We start from the raw sequence: 18628 nt of genomic DNA on the forward strand, positions 1-18628 counted from the left end.
TATATATACAGGGAGTCTCGTTCATAGGCACCTCATATATAATGCCATGGGCATTTTATATTATTGAGACTTTTTATCATTACCTTAGGCATAGAATAAATTTTTCCAGTAGTTGTGCCCTCATCCCTGGAGATATGAAAAATTAGGACTTCTTTTTAGATTTTCTGATGTCTTTCACATAAAAGTTACCAAAATAAAACCATGTATAATTTGAAAGTATATGAAATAAGGCACTAATTCCCATTCAACATGACATCCATTTTACCAATTATTTTTTAAGTGCCTTACATTTTTTCCCATTATTACTTTGAAACATTTTAAACCTACAGAAAACTTAAAAGATTAATACAGTAAGTACCCATTTACCCTTCACTTAAATTTACCAGTTGTTACCAATTTGCCATGTTTCTATGCCATAAATATTTTACATATATTTAATTCTCAACTAATCTAATAATATAATTAGTTGACCACCTTGGTATACTTTGCTAACTCTAGCATTCATACCTACCAAATTACTGGCATCTGATCACTGACCATACTGAAAAGTACCATATATTAAAAAACACTTTTTTACTCAACCAACTTCCATCATAGACAGATACAAGACATCCGTGCAGGTCTCCCAGTGACCCTGGATTTCCAACTGATGCCTATACAGCTGTGAATTTCACTTGTTCATGAAGTTCTACCAGAAAAGAAAAGCATGTTGTTACGTTTTCACAGACCTGAGGCCATTTTAAACAAAAAACCTCAGGTAACATAAGCTTTATTTAGCATAGACTTGGAGATAAGGCAAAACGTTAACTGAAACTTAAAAGATATAATTTTTAAAATCTATTTTGAGGATTGCTTTTTCTTGACCATTCTTGAATAATTATGGACATATGACAGGTTTAAATTTTCACATTAATTTTTTTCACAGATGGCGTTCGCGTCGCTGCCTCGACAGGGATTGACCTCCTTCTCCTTGATGACTTTAAGCTGGTCATTAATGACTTAACGTATCATGTGCGTCCGCCAAAGAGAGGTAAAAAGTAACCCCAATGAGGTCAGAGAAATGTGGGAAGGGCTTTCACAAAGAGCTTATATTTTCCTTGGATAACCTTAAGAAACAGACAATATTCAAAGAACACTGGAAGGTTTACATATAGACTCTGTTTCAGTTGAAGAGCTCACTGAGTACTTGGTACTTGGTTAGTACATTGACTAAAACTTAAATTCTGCCTAGACATCAGAAAGCTTTATTATCTGATATTGTCACTCTGTTTCACATAAATGCATGTTCTGTGTAACTTAAGCTTCTTCCCTCCAGACAGGCCAGAAGTCATATTATTTTAATAACATTATAGAAGGAATCTTTTAAAAATAAATTGTGCACTTCCCTGTCCTCTTAAACATTTGTAATAGGAATTAATCCTTTTTTAAAATTTTTTGATGGCTCAAGGTCATCAGTCTGAAAGTCAATTATTGTACAATAATAGTTCTTAGGAACTTCTGACATGCATACGCTTTTGTCCAAAAAAGTGAGATACTTGCCTCAGGAGCAAATTTTAAGAGGGTGTCCCTAAGCTTAGTAGTCAGGATAAATAATATTTTAATGCACTGTTTTCTTAAAGTTAATAAAAAAACATGATGAACAAAATCATCAAAATTTTAAGTAAAGATGGAGTCAGTATTATTTATCTTTCTTTTTACCCCATGCTCTAATATAGCTCTGCATAATATTGATGCTAAATAGCCCTCTAAAATAGCATTTTGAGTTGTGTCATTTTTGGTCACTTTTCTGTCATTGCCCTTGAGATTCATCATCACTTCCTGCTGTTGTTAAAGCTCCTTCCACCACCACCATGCCCTCTGACAGCCTCTTATGACATCCCTACTTTTCAATTCTGCTTTTGAGAACTCTATCTAATGTAGTAAAAGGTCTAAGTGAAAACCTAAGTATTGAATGCCTCCAAAGTCTGGTCTGCATTTATCTACCTTTAAATTTTTTCTCGTCTACAGCCATGCCACCCTGAACAAGCCTCATCCTGTGTGATCTCAGAAGCTAAGCAGGGTCAGGCTTGATTAGTACTTGGATGGGAGACCACCTAGGAAGATCAGGTGCTATAGGTGTTAAAAATAATAATAAATAAAAGATTGTAAGCTGACAAGGTCCTCGCAATCTGTGAGGTCAACCAAAGGTTGCCTCACCTAACAAACAAACAAACAAACAAGCAAACAAACAAATAAATAATGATTTTTTTTCTCTTTCTCTCTTACGTGATGCCTGCTTTTACTCTACCCTGCGTTCCTTTGCTCTTTCCTTAACTATGCCCCATTCTTTGCCATCTCATTGTTTGCTCATCTTTCCTCTGGCTAAGATGCCTTTCTCCTCTCTTCCTAACCTTCAGTTTCCTCATGTCAAAATTGTCAATGTCAGCTCTTCCATGAAGCCTTTAATAACCAAGTTCTCTGACTCCCAGCCAACAAGAAGTGATTAATCTCTTCTCTGAATTCTTCTTACTCCTTTTCTTTTTAAATGCTCTGAGGGAAATCACTGGGATATTGTATTGCCCCCATCCCCATTGACTTAGGTGGTCATTCTATATTGAGTGAATTAAATGAATTAACTTGGTAGCATTTTGGCTGTTCTGAGGCCTGATTCTCTTCCATGTTCAAGCTAGTTGACGTGGAACTAGCTTAGAAAAAATATAGAAAAGTATAGTAAGTATAATAAAGATGAAAAAGTATCCTTTAAATAGTAAGACAATACTGAATCAGATTTTATTAAGTTGGAATAATCGACCATGTAGACAAGGGATTGTTAGCCATATATTAGCTATGATAATATGTTTTTCTTCCTTATTCCCTGATTCTTGGGCTAGAAGTTCTCTTTAAAATAACAGAAGTACAAGCCTATTTTTACTGTTTCTTGTTGTATTCTTTAAATTTGTTCTCCCCCTGCTTAGCTTTAATGACATAATTGATGTATAACTTTGTGTGAGTTTAAGATGTACAGTGTAATGGTTTGATACATATATATTGTGAAGTGATCACCACAATAGGATTAGTTAACATTCCCATCACCTAGCATTATTATCATTTCTTTTTTTGTGGTCAGAAAATTTAAGCTCTACACTCTTAGCAGCTTTCAAGTGTACATTACAGTACTGTTAACTATAATCACCATGATGTATATTGATTGCCAGAACTTATTCATCTTATAATCGGAAACTTGGTACTCTTTGATCAACATAGAACTACGGCATAATCCAGCAATCCCATTTTGGGATATATACCCGGGGTCTCAAAGAGATATCTGCATTCCCATGTTCATTGCAGCATTGTTCACAATAGCCAAGATATGGAATCAACCTTAATGTTCAAGTATGGATGAATGGATAAAGAAGATGTAGTATATACATACAGTGGAATATACAGTCAGCCATGAGAAAGATGGAAATCTTGCCATTTCCGACAAAATGATGGACCTTGAGGGCATTATACTCAGTGTGTGTGCGTGCGTGTGTGTGTGTGTGTGTGTGTGTGTGTGTGTGTGTGTGTGTGTGTTATCTAAAGAGTTCATTCTATTTAGATTTTCTGTTAGTAAAATTTTATAAGTTGACTAATATATTCCTATATAAAGTTTAACGAGGAGAAAACTTAAGATGTGTGCTTTCATATATTATGTTGTCAATAACTAACGGTATTTTAATCAATGATAATTCCAACCATCTTGCCTAATACTGTGTTTTTAAAACAGAAATTAATGTTTGCATTTTTTAAATAGGGCTATTCTCAAGTTGAATAAGAAAAGTAAAATTAGAAATTGAAAAGGAGAGAAATTGTATTTGATTCCCTGGTGATCAGTTTGGCAGCCTAACAACTCTGCTTTATTTGTGTCTCAGAACTGTGGAATATCTACCCATTTTACCTACAAGTCAATTAGAATATCAAGTTCGCAATGGTCAAAAGTCTATAATTCATAGAATAATTGTAAATTGAATTGTGGGATTTGGTAAACTCAATAGCAACATTGGTACAGAATTTTAAAAGGCCTTTTTAATATTTAAAATTCACACATCAAAGCTCTCTCAGCTCTGTTAATTAACCAATGAGAGATTATGCCATTAGATATCATTTCTCAGAGCTCAAACAATACTGTTTTAAGTCCATAAATACTTTGTTTACCCCACTTTTTAAAGCATAGTAAAGAAAATATTATTTTCTTTTGATAAAATGTAGCTTTTAATTTTGTTGCCACCATATTATCTTCCTCTCCCTGTCTGAAGAAGATATTGCTAGCATCTCAGCCACTACAGTTTTTCAGTGGCATTGAGTAAGAGAGCAAGTTGAATTTCTGTACTCGTGACTCTTTTTAGTGAAAAGGCTAAATGAATTAAAATTGAAGGTACTAGGTTTTGGGATTCAGATAATGAGGAGGAACACTAGGATTTTGTATATATGTGGAGCAGATGGAACAAATCTGCTTTATCTAATAAGTTAAAATAGTTAATGAAGGAAAACTTTTCCAGGACACTTTTTTAAGTTTTGACACATATTTTTCTACTCACTCTTCTTCACTCCTTTTAACTTTCACTTCTTTCTCCTATTTTTCTTTTCCCTGTTTATGGATAGCACGTTAGAACTAACGGTGCTCTATGAATGTTGTGTACCAGTGAACTTTAATTTCACACACTTCCACCAGACACTGAGGATAGAGGGCTCATTCATATAGGATCTAATACAGCCACAATTAATGCTTATGTGGGATTGACAGTCCATGGGTATTATGGATCCTTCAGTAGTTTCAACTCTTGTATCTAACCCTAAAATTGGAGGGTAGAGGCAGGAAAAAAACTGAAATGGAACAAGGGGGGCAGGTCATAGCAATAAGGCTAGTTGCAAGCTCCATAGCATTCTTTGGGTTACCATAGCTATTTATGGCTGGATTCTCTTCTGACCACTGCAAGATGAGAGAAGTAACTATTTTAGCAATTAGATTTTATAACCTAATGAAATCTAGAATAGAGGAAAGAATACGGGAAAGAAGCACAAGAAGCCTTTTATTCCAGCCCATCTTAAAGTAGTAATTCACTACCTTCCCTTTAGGCTTAGGGAAGAAGAAAATATACCCTATATTAGTGGTTCAGTTTTTGTGAGAGAATCGTTTTGATTGGTACCACTAAGCCCTTTCCCCATTTATCCATCCAGAGGATACTGGAAACCTTACTTACATCTTAATGATGTAAATAATTTGAGAAAAAAGATTGAACAGGCAAACCAAATACCAATAATAATGAAGACCTTATTGGAGACTCAAATAGCCAGAGTCCTTCCCAAACATCTTAGTAGCTGAAAAGACTTTTCAGTCCCCATTATGTTAGCATGTCTCTCTGCCTTTCTGTACCTTAAATATTCTGGCACTGATGGCATGTACAGAAACATTAATAAGCATCCAATTGCATTTTTAATGAAGCATACACTAATCATCCAAAAGTGTCGTTAAGCCATTAAGTAGAGTTATCTTCCCCTTTACTATAATTTCATCTCTGAATATGTGGGCAGATTTTTTAGGGTCAGGGGTTTGAGGTTATTGTTTTCCTCCACCATGATAGTATATGGAATCATATTCTTCCTGTCAATAAAGTCTAACAAAATAATGCCTAATCCCTTGAGTGTGCCAGGGCTTTACTGATGCCCGACCTGAAAGATAACTGTTTTCAGCTAGGTCTAGAGATGGACATCTGTGAGATTGATCTCCTGTGAATTATCATTTTACAGTCTTTTCATTGCCGTTAGAAGGTATCGCGATTGCACATTAATTGTTTTTATTTGTCTTGAATAGATAATACATTCACAAGTTCAACTCCCAAAGCAAAGAATATATGAGGAAAGTTTTCTCATCCCTATTTCACAGCCACCCATTTCTCCTCTGTAGCAGCAAACATTGTTCTTGGTTTTTTTTGTTTCCTACCAGAGATAGTCAGTTAATGCACTCATAAGCAAGTATGAATACATAATCTTTTTTCCTTTTTTATGCAAATAATAGCGTATCCTACATACTGTTTGTATCAGGGTTCAATTGGGGAAGCAGAACTACATGAATATTATGGAATAAAAGATTTATTATAGGAATGAAACCTTGTGCAATTGTAGATGAAGCCGAAGAAGAGTCTGAAAAGGGAGTTTGGAAGATCAGAGAAAATCACCAATTTTTAAGCAATGGCACAGAAGGACAATGATCAAAGTTTGCCGAAGAACCTGGAAATTCAGGTGCATCCAACTATTAGGATAAGGAGGATTAGCAAAGAGGGCAAGAGAAATCCCTATGACAGTGTTATCAAGTAGAACTTTCTCTGCTGATGAAAATGTTCCATTTCTGCACTGTCCAATATCATAGTCATTAGTCACATGTGGCTATTGAGCACTTGAAATGTTTCTAGTGTAACTAGGGAACTGAATTTTTGAACCTAGTACAGAAATGTTTGTTAATCTTATCTATCTAGCACTCAAATTCCTCATTTATAAATTGTGGGCACCAACCTTACTCATGCTGTTATGGTGAAGATAGATAATATGCAGTAATATATATGATAGGATTTTATTAATCATAGATAATTTTTGCCCACTTAAATATTTGCCTTTTTGAAAGGGAAACAAGCTTGCAGGAGAAATATAAATATTAGTATAAAGCATTGTAACTCACCTCCAGGCCTAGGGGTCAGAAAACGTGGACTCTGCCACTTTCATGTGACATTCTAGACAAGTAATTGTCTTCTAGAGTATAGTTTCCTCTTCTAGTAACTTTGGAAAGTGTAAAGTCGTGTGCAAATGTGAGCTACAACTTGATTGCAAAGAAGACCTTGTTGACATAGATGACTTCTAGAGCTCAAAGTGTTCTTGCTTTTATCTGTTCCCATTAATGCAGCACACATTTACTGAAGCATGCAAGATACTGTGTTAGGTGCCATATCCCATTTTACTATATCAGCTCTTTTCTAATCCAATTTGCTACCCTATTTGACTTTTTTATTGATTGTTTCTGTGATAACTTTCCTAAAGGACATCTTTGAAGAATATTTGAAATACATGGCTAATTCCAATTGTGGCTTATTTTGATTTAGAAGAGGGCTGACCTTAAGCTGTATCTAACAAAATGTCACATTTAAGGCTAATATTCTAAAACAAAAGCTTTAATTCTGATGCTTTTATTTTAAATTATTTGGCAGCTGAGATCAGCTGATTTTTTATTAGATTCTCAAAACATAACTTTTAGATTTCTGGAAACGTGCTACTCATAGAACAGGATATTGAATCAAAGAATTTAATCTTGTATCCTTTCAATCATTCTTATAACTTCATGCCATTTAGAGCATAATATTGAGGCCCACACAGCTATTCTGTAATTTTCCCCAACAGGAATAAAGAAAAGTTGATATGCTAGGGGGAAGGTGTATGGAGGCCAAGGTTATTAGGATAAAATATTTTTATTTATACCTTTGTTATTTGCAAATTTGAAATACTGTATAGTTTTTCATCAGGTGTTACTAAAGAGAAAAAAAATCACCAATTAAAGAGGCAAGGCCACAGATCAGCATTTTAATAAGCATGAAAATCAGATTGATTCTAAACCTCTCTACTAGTTTTTAACATATTGCCTTAAATTTTTTAATCTTTATCTAATGAAGATTATTATTATTTGTAGCCTTGTATATAGCATTTAGACTTTGAAGAGTATAATGGTGAATGTTGGTTTCAAGTTTTTCAGGTTGCCCAAATATGAATATACTTTCTAAGATTTGAAGATACCTCCGTTTTAAAAAAGAACTGTCACTTTCCTTCAGTTTCACACTGAAAGTGGATTGCAATAGTGGATGAATCTGCCTTGTTCTCATTGTCTAATAGCCCCAGGAATAACAACTCTTCACTTAAGGCATACATTAAAAAAAAAAAAAAAAATGTAACCCCTCTCTTTCAGACCTCTTAAGCCACGAAAATGCAGCAACACTGAATGACGTAAAGACACTAGTCCAGCAACTGTACACCACACTGTGCATCGAGCAGCACCAGCTAAACAAGGAAAGGGAGCTTATCGAAAGATTAGAGGATCTCAAAGAGCAATTGGCGCCCCTGGAAAAGGTGCAAATTCAAATCTCAGATTTTTATCTTCACTGATATTTTTTCCAGAGAATATATGTTTGCTTTTTTACCTGTGAGTTTTATATAATTGAGCTGTGTCAATCAAACTAGTCTACCTGTTTTGGGGACTGAACCATAAGAAAGTTCCAACCAAAGCTAAGAAAGAACTTAAATAGTTTGGAGCCTTGGTAATGGACTTAAAGCTTTGAGGTCTAAATGTCTACCCTTAACCAGATTTATCATCTCTACAACAAAGATTGGAATAACTGCTAATCAAGAAAGGTTCTGAGTATAATGGCTAATGATTTTAGTCAAGGTTAAGAATTAATAGTGCATGGAATATTATGCAGCTGTTAAAAATAATGTGTAGATTTAACATGTTATAGAAAACTTCATGATATGTTATGAAAACTACATTATAAAACAGTGATCCAATTTTTAAATGTACTATGCTTATAGTTATACATATTTATATATTTTAAATATGTATACATATATACAAAGAAAAAATTAGAATATAATCCAAAATGCTAATAGAGTAGTAGGATTATGATTGATTTTTCTTTACACTTTTCTGAATATTTTAGTGTGAACGTGTGTCATCCTTATTTTTTGATGATACGAATATTTCCATTTTAAGAAATTAGACTATATATTAGAGATAAGAAAAGGAACAATACTCTTAATATTGTGCTTTTTCTGATTTCTTTAAAAATAATCAGTGTATAATATGTCAAATTTGTCCTTAAATTTAAAACCATTAGGAAGTTGTGAAATTAAACTTGAGAAACTATTGTGATGGGAATGAGATTTAAATTTGATATTTTCAAAATGTAAAGCATTTTTTAATGTACCAGCTATAACAAAGTAATTATCATCCTATAGTGAATATTTTCTATGGGCCAGGAATTGTGCTAAGTATTTTACCTGTATTCTGTTAATCCTCAGAACAACTAAATGATGAAGTTGATGGTAATCTGCAATCAGGGCCTGACCTCAGCTGGTCTGAATCAAGTCCATGTTCTGGCTTATTATGTTGGTCTGCCCCCTAGCATGTCCTTTGAGTAAAAACTGATAATAGATTAAATCCTGTATGCGACAGTGAGAGAACATTGACATGTTTTCATTTTCTTCTTTTCAAATAAAGTAATCTTGTAGTTGAATGAAGAGCTGTTGAAACTAATTAATTCACTCCTATAGTTTCACCATATTTTCAGCCACTTCTAGGGTGAAACATAAAACACAGGTATCATTAAAAAAATCTCACTCCTATAAAATATTTTGTTCAGTGAAAACTACAGATAGAATTTGGGAAGACAAGCTATATTTATTACAATTGAGACTAATTGTATATGGATTATGAGCTCTGTTTTTTTAGTGAACACAGAACAGTTTAAATAAAAGTTTAAAACTGATAATATGTTAAAGCACCTTATGATTGATTGATCATTTTGCCCATAGGTACGAATCGAGATTAGCAGAAAAGCTGAGAAGAGGACCACTTTGGTGCTATGGGGTGGACTTGCCTACATGGCCACACAGTTTGGCATTTTGGCCCGGCTTACCTGGTGGGAATATTCCTGGGACATCATGGAACCAGTCACCTATTTCATCACTTATGGAAGTGCCATGGCAATGTATGCATATTTCGTAATGACACGCCAGGTAAAAATTCCTCTTCAAGTAACTTTTTTATGATATAATGAAGTTTTGGTTGTCAAAGTAATTCTCTTTTCTCTCATATTCTATATGTATTCGTTTATCCTTTTTATACACACACTTGTAGATGCACATGCATGCCAGTTACGTATCAGGCACCATTTTAGGTGCTGAAGATAGACATAGATATAAGATATGGCTTCTGCCCTCATGGAAAGAGCCTTATAAACCATTAAATTCAGAAAAATATATTACAGTATGTTAGAGAATAAGAGCGCAAATGAGAAGAGTCGTCAGCTGTAGGATAACTTGTTCAGCTAAGTTGGCTTGACTTTTTATGTACTATGTAATTAATTTAACAGTCAGAGAAGTCCTGAGCTTTTTGTTTTTATTGTTCTTAGAATGGAGAATTGGTGATACCTATTCAAATAGTTAAACTCTGGGCTCCTTCTAAGTATGTTAAGAGTGTAGGTGGGTTTTTTGTTTTTTTACTTCATGAAAGAGAAATGAAAATTAGATATCTAATCATTTTATACTCTTGGCCTATTCTTTATCAATCAAGGCTCATTTATTAAATATCAGTAGCTAGAACTAATTTTTGTTGCTAGTGCTATGTTTTTAGTAGCTTAGAAACCCATCATGTCTCTTTAGGAAGTATGAGGGAGTTATTATCACTTACTGTATATATGATACCACCACAGATCCAATCTCTCTTGATAAAAAACATTTGAAATAGCTAAAACATATGAGAAACTTTTTCCATTTTCTTAGGCATCAGAAGGAAGCAGCTGGAAATTGCTAATATTTTTAAATGGTTGCTGTTAAACATAGGTATTTTACTTCCGTTGTTAGACCAGTAGTCATAGTCCTGTTTATGTGTGGGAAAATGAAAACCCAAGAACATTATTTAACTTTTCTGGGCCTCCTTAACTTGTTCATGTGCTGCCATTGTTCTTGCAGAGTCTCCAGCACCTGGTCCCATGTCTGGCTCATACTAGTCACTCTGTGTGAACAGAACGGAACAGCCAGCTCAGTCATATCTAATCACAGCTCTAGACAGGGCTCCGTGTTTCTTTCCCTCTCCCCTCTTTCTTCCTCCTCCCTCTTCTTCTCTCTTCTTTTTCTCTTCCTTATATACATACCCCTTTAATGAATTCTTTTTATATATTGATTGAAATCCAAATTCCAAATTAGCCTGCTGTTGTCTTTGCTGGTTACTATCTGTCTTTTCCAAATGTCCCTCACCTCTCCTGTCTTTTCCAAATGTCCCTCACCTCTCCTGTGTATGTACTGTGTGTCCTAAACAAATCAAATTAAATTCTTTATTGCTCCTCAAATGCCCTGAGTTGTACACCACCTCATTCCTTAGTTCACACATTCTGTCAACTGGGAACGTTCTCCCTGTTGATCTCTACCTGTCGTACTTCAAGGCTTTTCTAAATGCTTATCTTTTATGAACTTTTGACCAAATACCTATAGCCAGCTTTGAGCTCTTCTTGTTCTGTATTCCTGTAATCACATTGTGCCTCTCATTCTACCCATCCTATGTTATCTTGTATTAGAATTATTCATGTAAATGTCTTTTCCCTCTACTAGAATATGATACCTTTTGAGGCTAGGCATTTAGTTCTTTCAATTTTTATTGCCTGACACAGTGACTCATATCTTTAATAGCCTATCTGTCCTACTAGTTAAATGCTGCATTTCTGTGATTCCCAAAGCATTTTTTGCTGCCCGCCCCAAGCAACAAGTTGCAAAATAGCAGTAGTAAAGAATTTAGACATTTGTGAATAAGAAAACTTGACCAAATAAAATGTGAATAGAGTTTCTCATGTTAAATATTCTTTTCCACATCCGTATCCATAATTAACAGCCATGAAGCAAAATGCCAGTTCAACAGCATTTAAACTCTTCTAAACTCTTGTTACAATGAGATGCTTTATTTGTTAGCAACCTAAATATATCCCAATAGTATATTAAGTTCCGAAGAATCTTTGTAAGATGACAAGTTCCTCTAAATCATAAAATCAAGTAGAATATTGAATCAAGTGTATTATTTCAGTGAAACCAGAGTATCAATTTCGGTTATGCAAAAAAGGAGCCTGACAATAAGAATTGCCATTGAGTTATTTCAGCACACATTTGGACCACCCATCTAATACCCTCAGTAATTAAGACAGTGGCACAAGGATAGACAAATAGTCCAAAGGAATAGAAGAGAGAATGTAGAAATAGACTCAGCATACAAAACCTTTTGGTTTTAAAAAGATGGCACTACAAAGAAAGGAGAGTCTTTTTCAATAAATGGTGCTAAGATAATTGAATATCCACATTAAAAAAATGAAGCAATTCCATTCTTACACTATAAATAAAAATTAATTTTGGATGGATTATAGATCTAAATATGAAAGGTAACGCAGTAAAGCTCCTGGAAGATTATATAGGCTATCTTAATGACTGTGGAATAAGAATGACTTCTTACACAGAATGAAAAGTACTAACCATAAAGATAAGAATGATAAATTAGACTATATTAAAATTAAGGACTTCTGTTTATTAAAGGACACCATAAAGAGAGTGAACAGAATGGGAGGAGTTATTTGTAGTACAGATATCCAACAAAGGATCCATATCCAGAATATATAAACAAATCCTACAAATCAGTAAGAAAAAGAATCCAATAGAAAAAGATGGTAAGAGGTTTAAATAGGCACATCTAAAAGAGGATATGCAGATGGCAAATAATATATGAAATGAAAAGCTCAACTTCATGAGTGATCCAGAAAAATGGTATATATCTCTAAGAGAAATGAAAATGTATGTCCATATGAAAACTTTTACATGAATGTTCATAGCAGCATTATTCATAATAGTGAAAAAGTGGAAACAGCTTATGTCAATCAATTGATGAATGGATAAATAAAATGTGGTATATCTATGCAATGGAATATTATTTGGCAATAAAAAAAAATGAAGTATTGATACATGCCACAAATAGATGAAACTTGAAAGAAGCCAGACACAGAAGGCTATAAGTTGAATGATTCTATTTATATAAAATATCCAGATAAGCAAATCTGTAGAGTCAGAAAGTAGACTAGTAGTTGACTAGAACTGGAGGTGCTGAGGGATGTTAAAGAATTCATGGTTTCTTTGTGGGATGATGTAAATGTTCTAAAATTGATTGTAGTAATGGTTATGTAACTATGCGAATATATTAAAGACCATTGAATATTATACTTTAAATGAGTGAATTTGTATGATATGTGAATTATATCTCAGTAAAGCTGTATTTTAGCACACACACCAGAATGGCTAATATTTTTAAAAACTGGTAATACCAAGTATTGGCAAAAATGTAGAGTAATGGAAACTCTCATATTCAACTGATGAGTATATAATTGGTACAGATATTCTGGAAACCTATTTGATATCACTTCTTAAATTTGAACACATGCATACCCTGTGTTCTAGGATTCCCACTCATAAGTATGTCCTCAACAGAAGAAATAAGTCCAGAAATGTTCTTGGCAGCATTTTCATAATAGCCCAAACTTGAAAACAATCCAAAGTCTACCAGTAGTACAATGGATAAATAAATTGTGATGTGGTCATACAGTAAAATATAACATAGCAAGAGAAACGAATAGACTATAGCTACACACAAAATGACTCTCACAAACCTAATATTGAGTGAAAGTAACCATACACAACACATACTGTCTGACTCCACTTTTATAAAATTTAAAAAACAGGTAAAACTAAGCTGTAGAGCTCAGGGAGGTATGTGTTTAAGTAAGGAAGCTATAAGGAAAGCAAGAAAATAACTATCATAAAAGTCAATATATTGGTTACTTTTGGGGAGAAGGAAGGGTTAGTAATTGGGAAGGGGCAGGAAGGGAGCCTCTTTGGCAGTGTTCTTTTTTTTTTTTTAAGCTGGTAATGATTAGCATGTTCACTATGTGATTTGTTGTGATGTACATTTTTGTTTTGTGTGCTCTTGTGTGTGTATTTCACAATAAAAATGTTTAAGAAATAATCATTTAGCACTGTATATGTCAGTATATATCTTCACATGTGTGCATGTGTGTTGAACCTAATCAACAGTTAGTAAATATTTGTTTTGTGAAGATAGTATGCTAAAGACTAATGATTTCATTTGTCCTTTCTTTTTGTAGGAGTATGTTTATCCACAAGCCAGAGACAGACAATACTTACTATTTTTCCATAAAGGAGCCAAAAAGTCACGTTTTGACCTAGAGAAATATAATCAACTCAAGGATGCAATTGCTCAGGTAAGTTTTCCAAAAATAAAATTTAACAAATCCTAGCCCCATACTGTATGGCATTGTTATTATTATCCATAACCCCAGTACTTCAATGAGTAAACTCTGAAAGAATGACCCAACCCCTTCTTCCTATATAAAATACTCCTGAATTGATAAAAATTACTTTTTTAGCATGAACACCTTATGTTTTATATCAGAAGCCGGTGAAAATATGATGGGTCCTAGTTATCCTATTAACACTAGCATATTGGAATTTTTAGACCTATTTTTACTTTTTTTCGTTTTGTTTCTTTAAAGTTGTCTATTTTTACTTTTCTTTCTTTTTTAAATCTTTCTACAATATTTGACCCATAGATTTCTCACCTAAAATGTGTGGTAGCAATGGGGCAAAAATAAAATGCAAGAGAGACTACTAGAAATCTCTGCCAGGTGCAGGTGAGAGATTATTTAACTAGTGAGAGATTATTTAACTAGAAGATGCTTTTTTAAAAGATTGATATATTTCATTTTTCATAGTCGTTACCTCTTTCAGATTTATGAATGTGCATCCCTCACTCTGATATATTTGATTTTGGTGAATAAATTCTCATCCCTATTCTCTGTAGTCTTTTATGATTTTAGAGGTTTTTCAAAACTCTCTAGAAGCTCTTCCATCCTGTTTAATGTTTAGATGCTCTTCTCTGGACTTCCTCTGCCTTCCCTGTCCCTTATTGGTGATGGGGTTATGCGTTGCCTGGGCTTAATCCATCTTCCTGCCTTGGTGTAAAAGGACTCATGTCCTCTGTTGTTCTTTGAGTGGTTCTCAGCTGGAGGGAATGCAACAGAATCACCTCTGGAGCTATTAAAATACAGATGCTTTGGCCCCACCGTAAGCCTTATTATTCCAGCTTCTCAGGGGTGAGGGTCAAGCATGTATGAGTTTTGAAAGTACTGCAGTTGACTATACATCTCCACTTTAAAAATCACTAGCTATTGAAAAACTTAAACAACGACTGGATAAACAACAGAAGTCTTGAGCAGTATAAATTTAAGTTCTGGCTCCAGGCAAAGGTTTGTGAAAGGGCTTCTCTCCGGAAAAGCCACCAGGGTGCATCTTCTTTGAGCTCCTGTGTCATGCCCTGTTGATAGCACAGCCTTTCTGGAGGCTCTGTTTACAGCTGAAACTGCCAGGACAGACTTTGGTTTTGGTCCCCCTTTGTTGTCCTATGGCTTTAAAACCCTTTGCCTCTGAGGCACTCTTATTTTGAAAGTAATTGTGATAATTTCTCTAACTCATAGTGATGGAGGAGAGATAGTTTCTTTTTTTCTTAGGAGACAGTAATGTCATTGAAAACTTCACTAGCCAGTTTTTCTCTCCTTTTGTTTTTATTTTAGGCAGAAATGGACCTTAAGAGACTGAGAGACCCATTACAAGTACATCTGCCCCTCCGACAAATTGGCGAAAAAGATTGATCTGCAAAGAGCCTCTGAATCCTGGCAGAAAGAACACCTGTTTATAACTATTGCCTTTTTAATTAAGTTTGCAGGTGGAAGCTGGGAGCCATGTTGGGGTAGAGGGTTTTTACCTTTAATTAAAAAACAAGAACTAAAAGGATCTTAAGGAAGAAAAGAATGTTAAAAATCTGAGGATCAGGCTTTGTGAAATGTAAGCTCAAAGGGCTTAGTGAATATTGTCTTAATCAAGCACATCAGTTCCTGGATGAAAATGATGCATTATATAGAGAGATTCATAAAGAGAAAATGTGCTGGGGTGTTCGTTTCTTACATCTTTGCAGGGTCAGCAAAATAGTAACACACCAGCACCCCACTCAGCTCTAATTTTTTTTATTTAACTTTTCTTATTTTTGACATAGGAGTAAATATACCAGAAAAGTAAATCCTTAAGACATGTGGGTGGCAGATTCTGAGCCCATGTCATTAGTATTCATTTTAAATTGGATCCAGCCTCTACAAAGTTAACCAGGAATCTCTCCTGCTTGTGCCCCTTTTCTGATTACCCACACCTGTTGGTTAGACTAATATTATCCATATGATAATTGGAACCAACTTATGACTGTTTGATAATTGATACTTTGGATTATCCCTTATTATCTTCTTAAATGTCTGTATATTCCAGTGCTCTGGATCAGTATCTAGGAATCATTGGCAACACTGCATGAGGTTTTTTTGTTTTGTTTTGTTTTTACTAATTAATCTTTAAGAGGCAGAATTTCCCTCCTTTAACTATCTGATTGATATTCCCTCCACAACTCAAATCGGAGGGGGAATGTTCAGCTGTATTACTAAATCAGAAAAATGTAAGGTTTACAAATTGGCTAAAAATCATGGCTTTGTAGTCATTTCAGAACCAGAATGATTTTATTGCTGTTAATCTGCTTGTGTGACAGCATTTTAGGCCACCCAGATGGCGCTGCCTTGTCTGGAGGCTTTGTTAATCTCAAAGGACACACATTCACTTCCACAGTTTGTGAGCCCTCCCCTCTCCACCACTTCAGTAGCTGTAAATCAAGTGTGTGGATCTCAAAGGGTGCAATTTATCTTTATACAGAAATACATTTCTATGGCTTCTTTCAACCTACCCTCTTCACCCGATTTTTTCTTATCTTAAATCGAGAGAAAGAAGCATTTATCTTATACTCTATCAAAATATTTTCTACCATATTTCCAGATGACATCTGCATTTGAAGAATCAAGAGAATCTGTGTCTAATATTCTGTTTTTAATTACTGTGGGGGCCGGATCTAGAGGATGATGGGGCTTGCCACACAGTTGATTGGCTTTTTTCTTTCACATGATTCATCCCTTCTCATTGTGACAAGGGATTTCTTTCTCTCTTTCTTTCTCCTTTGGGATTATTGTGTATGAAAGGAAAAATTTTAAATGACAACCCAGATTCCAGGTGCCTTGCAGAGGTTGAAGGCTAACCAGGATTGCTGCTGCTGCTGCTCCTGCCACCACCCCTTCCACTGGCATGATGAAATGAAAGGATGCATGTCTCTACTTCCCAACCCCTCCTCCCACTTCCTTCCCCTGCCCACCCCTAGTCATTCAACCTCTTCCTTCATTTATTTTTGTTAAGTTGTGTGAATTATTTTTAAACCATTTATCCTGTTTGTGCGCAGGTTTTTAAAGAAGAAACAGCACAGTGCAATGAGCAAATCCTTTCAGGGTGTGTGGGAGGCAAGGGAGAGTGGATGGACGTGGAGAAAAGTTCTTTAAACAAATAGCAAAATATTGAACATGTGTAAAATCCTGTATCATTTATGAAATATGTATAAAAAGCAATGTACCTTCTGGAACAATAAATACTTATTCGATTTTTGAACTATAGCATCTCATTCTTTAAAGAAAAGCTCAAAAAAAAAAAAAAAAAAAACCCCAAGCATTTTCCTGTAATTCTAGGTGGGAAGCTTTTTACTTCTAAAATTAATTTTTATAAAAATACCATTTTTAAATCAAGATTTGTTCCTAGAACCTATATTTTAAAAACAGGCATTTCATTAATTCTTCCTGAACCTAAGATGGTCAATATCTTCCTAATTTTCCAGAGCCACCCAAGCTTACATGACCTGTACAACCATAATAAGGCCAATGGCAGCACTGAGACTAATATCACCATTTCCTGATTAACAGGAAAAATCTCCATTATATCAGACCACCAGATTGCACACCGTGGTCTCCTAGACTCCAGAAACTTGTTCAAGGATGAACCAATATTAAATATTCATTATTTTAAGAGTTTGTATCAAATTTATAATGATCATCAAACAGTAAAATATCACATACTGCCTATCCCATTGAAGGCATATTCAAAAAGCATGTATTAAAAGATAAAAATCATGATCATATCAATAGATGCAAAAAGAGCATGTGACAAGATACAATATCCATTTACGATTAAAACATTCAGTAAAATGGGTATAGAAGGAAAATACCTCAACATAATAATGGCCACATATGACAAATACTCAGTTAACATACTCAGTGGTGAAAAACTGAAAGCTTCTCCTCTAAGATCAAGAACAAGACAAGGATGCCCACTCTTTTCATTGTTATTCAACATAGTATTGGAAGTCCTAGCTAGAGCAGTTAGGCAAGATAAAAAAAAGGCATCCAAATTGAGAATTACAAAGTAAAATGGTCACTAGTTGAAGGTGACATGATTTCATATAGGGAAAACCCTAAAGACTCCACCAAAAGACTATTAGAAACGATAAACGTTTAGTTGCAGGAAATCAATGTATAAAAATCCCATATATACTAACAATGAAATACTGGAAAGAGAAGAAAACATCCCATTTGCAATTGCAGCAAAAAGGCTAAAATACCTAGGAATAAACTTAACAAAGGAAATGAAGGTCTTATCCACTGAAAACTATAAGACGTTGAAAAAAAATTGAAGACAAAAAAATTGAAAGATATTCCATGCTCGTGGATTGGAAGAATTAATATAGTTAAAATGGCTATATTACCTAAAGCAATATACAGATTTAATGCAAATCTCATCAAAATCCCAATGATATTTTTCAAAGAAATAGAACAAAAAATCCTCA

General features: G+C 34.4%; 1 protein-coding gene and 1 pseudogene across 2 annotated transcripts in view; both read left to right on the top strand.

The window, feature by feature from the left end:
* The window catches only part of MCU (mitochondrial calcium uniporter), a 163431-nt gene extending 146031 nt beyond the window's left edge, over nt 1-17400 (top strand). For both annotated transcript variants that reach the window (XR_002779192.1, XM_011355213.2), the window contains 5 exons: nt 926-1030; nt 7967-8127; nt 9589-9792; nt 13965-14081; nt 15450-17400. Coding sequence is in view for 1 of the 2 variants with exons in the window: in XM_011355213.2 (XP_011353515.1) it covers nt 926-1030; nt 7967-8127; nt 9589-9792; nt 13965-14081; nt 15450-15527 (665 nt within the window). In the remaining variant the exon portion in view is untranslated. The remainder of the gene's footprint in view (nt 1-925; nt 1031-7966; nt 8128-9588; nt 9793-13964; nt 14082-15449) is intronic.
* Nucleotides 2000-2118, top strand: LOC111736562 (annotated as a pseudogene).
* Nucleotides 17401-18628: the final 1228 nt, after the last annotated feature.

Source organism: Pteropus vampyrus, unplaced genomic scaffold (assembly GCF_000151845.1).
Source record: "Pteropus vampyrus isolate Shadow unplaced genomic scaffold, Pvam_2.0 Scaffold20, whole genome shotgun sequence".
NCBI classification, from domain to species: Eukaryota; Metazoa; Chordata; class Mammalia; order Chiroptera; family Pteropodidae; genus Pteropus; species Pteropus vampyrus.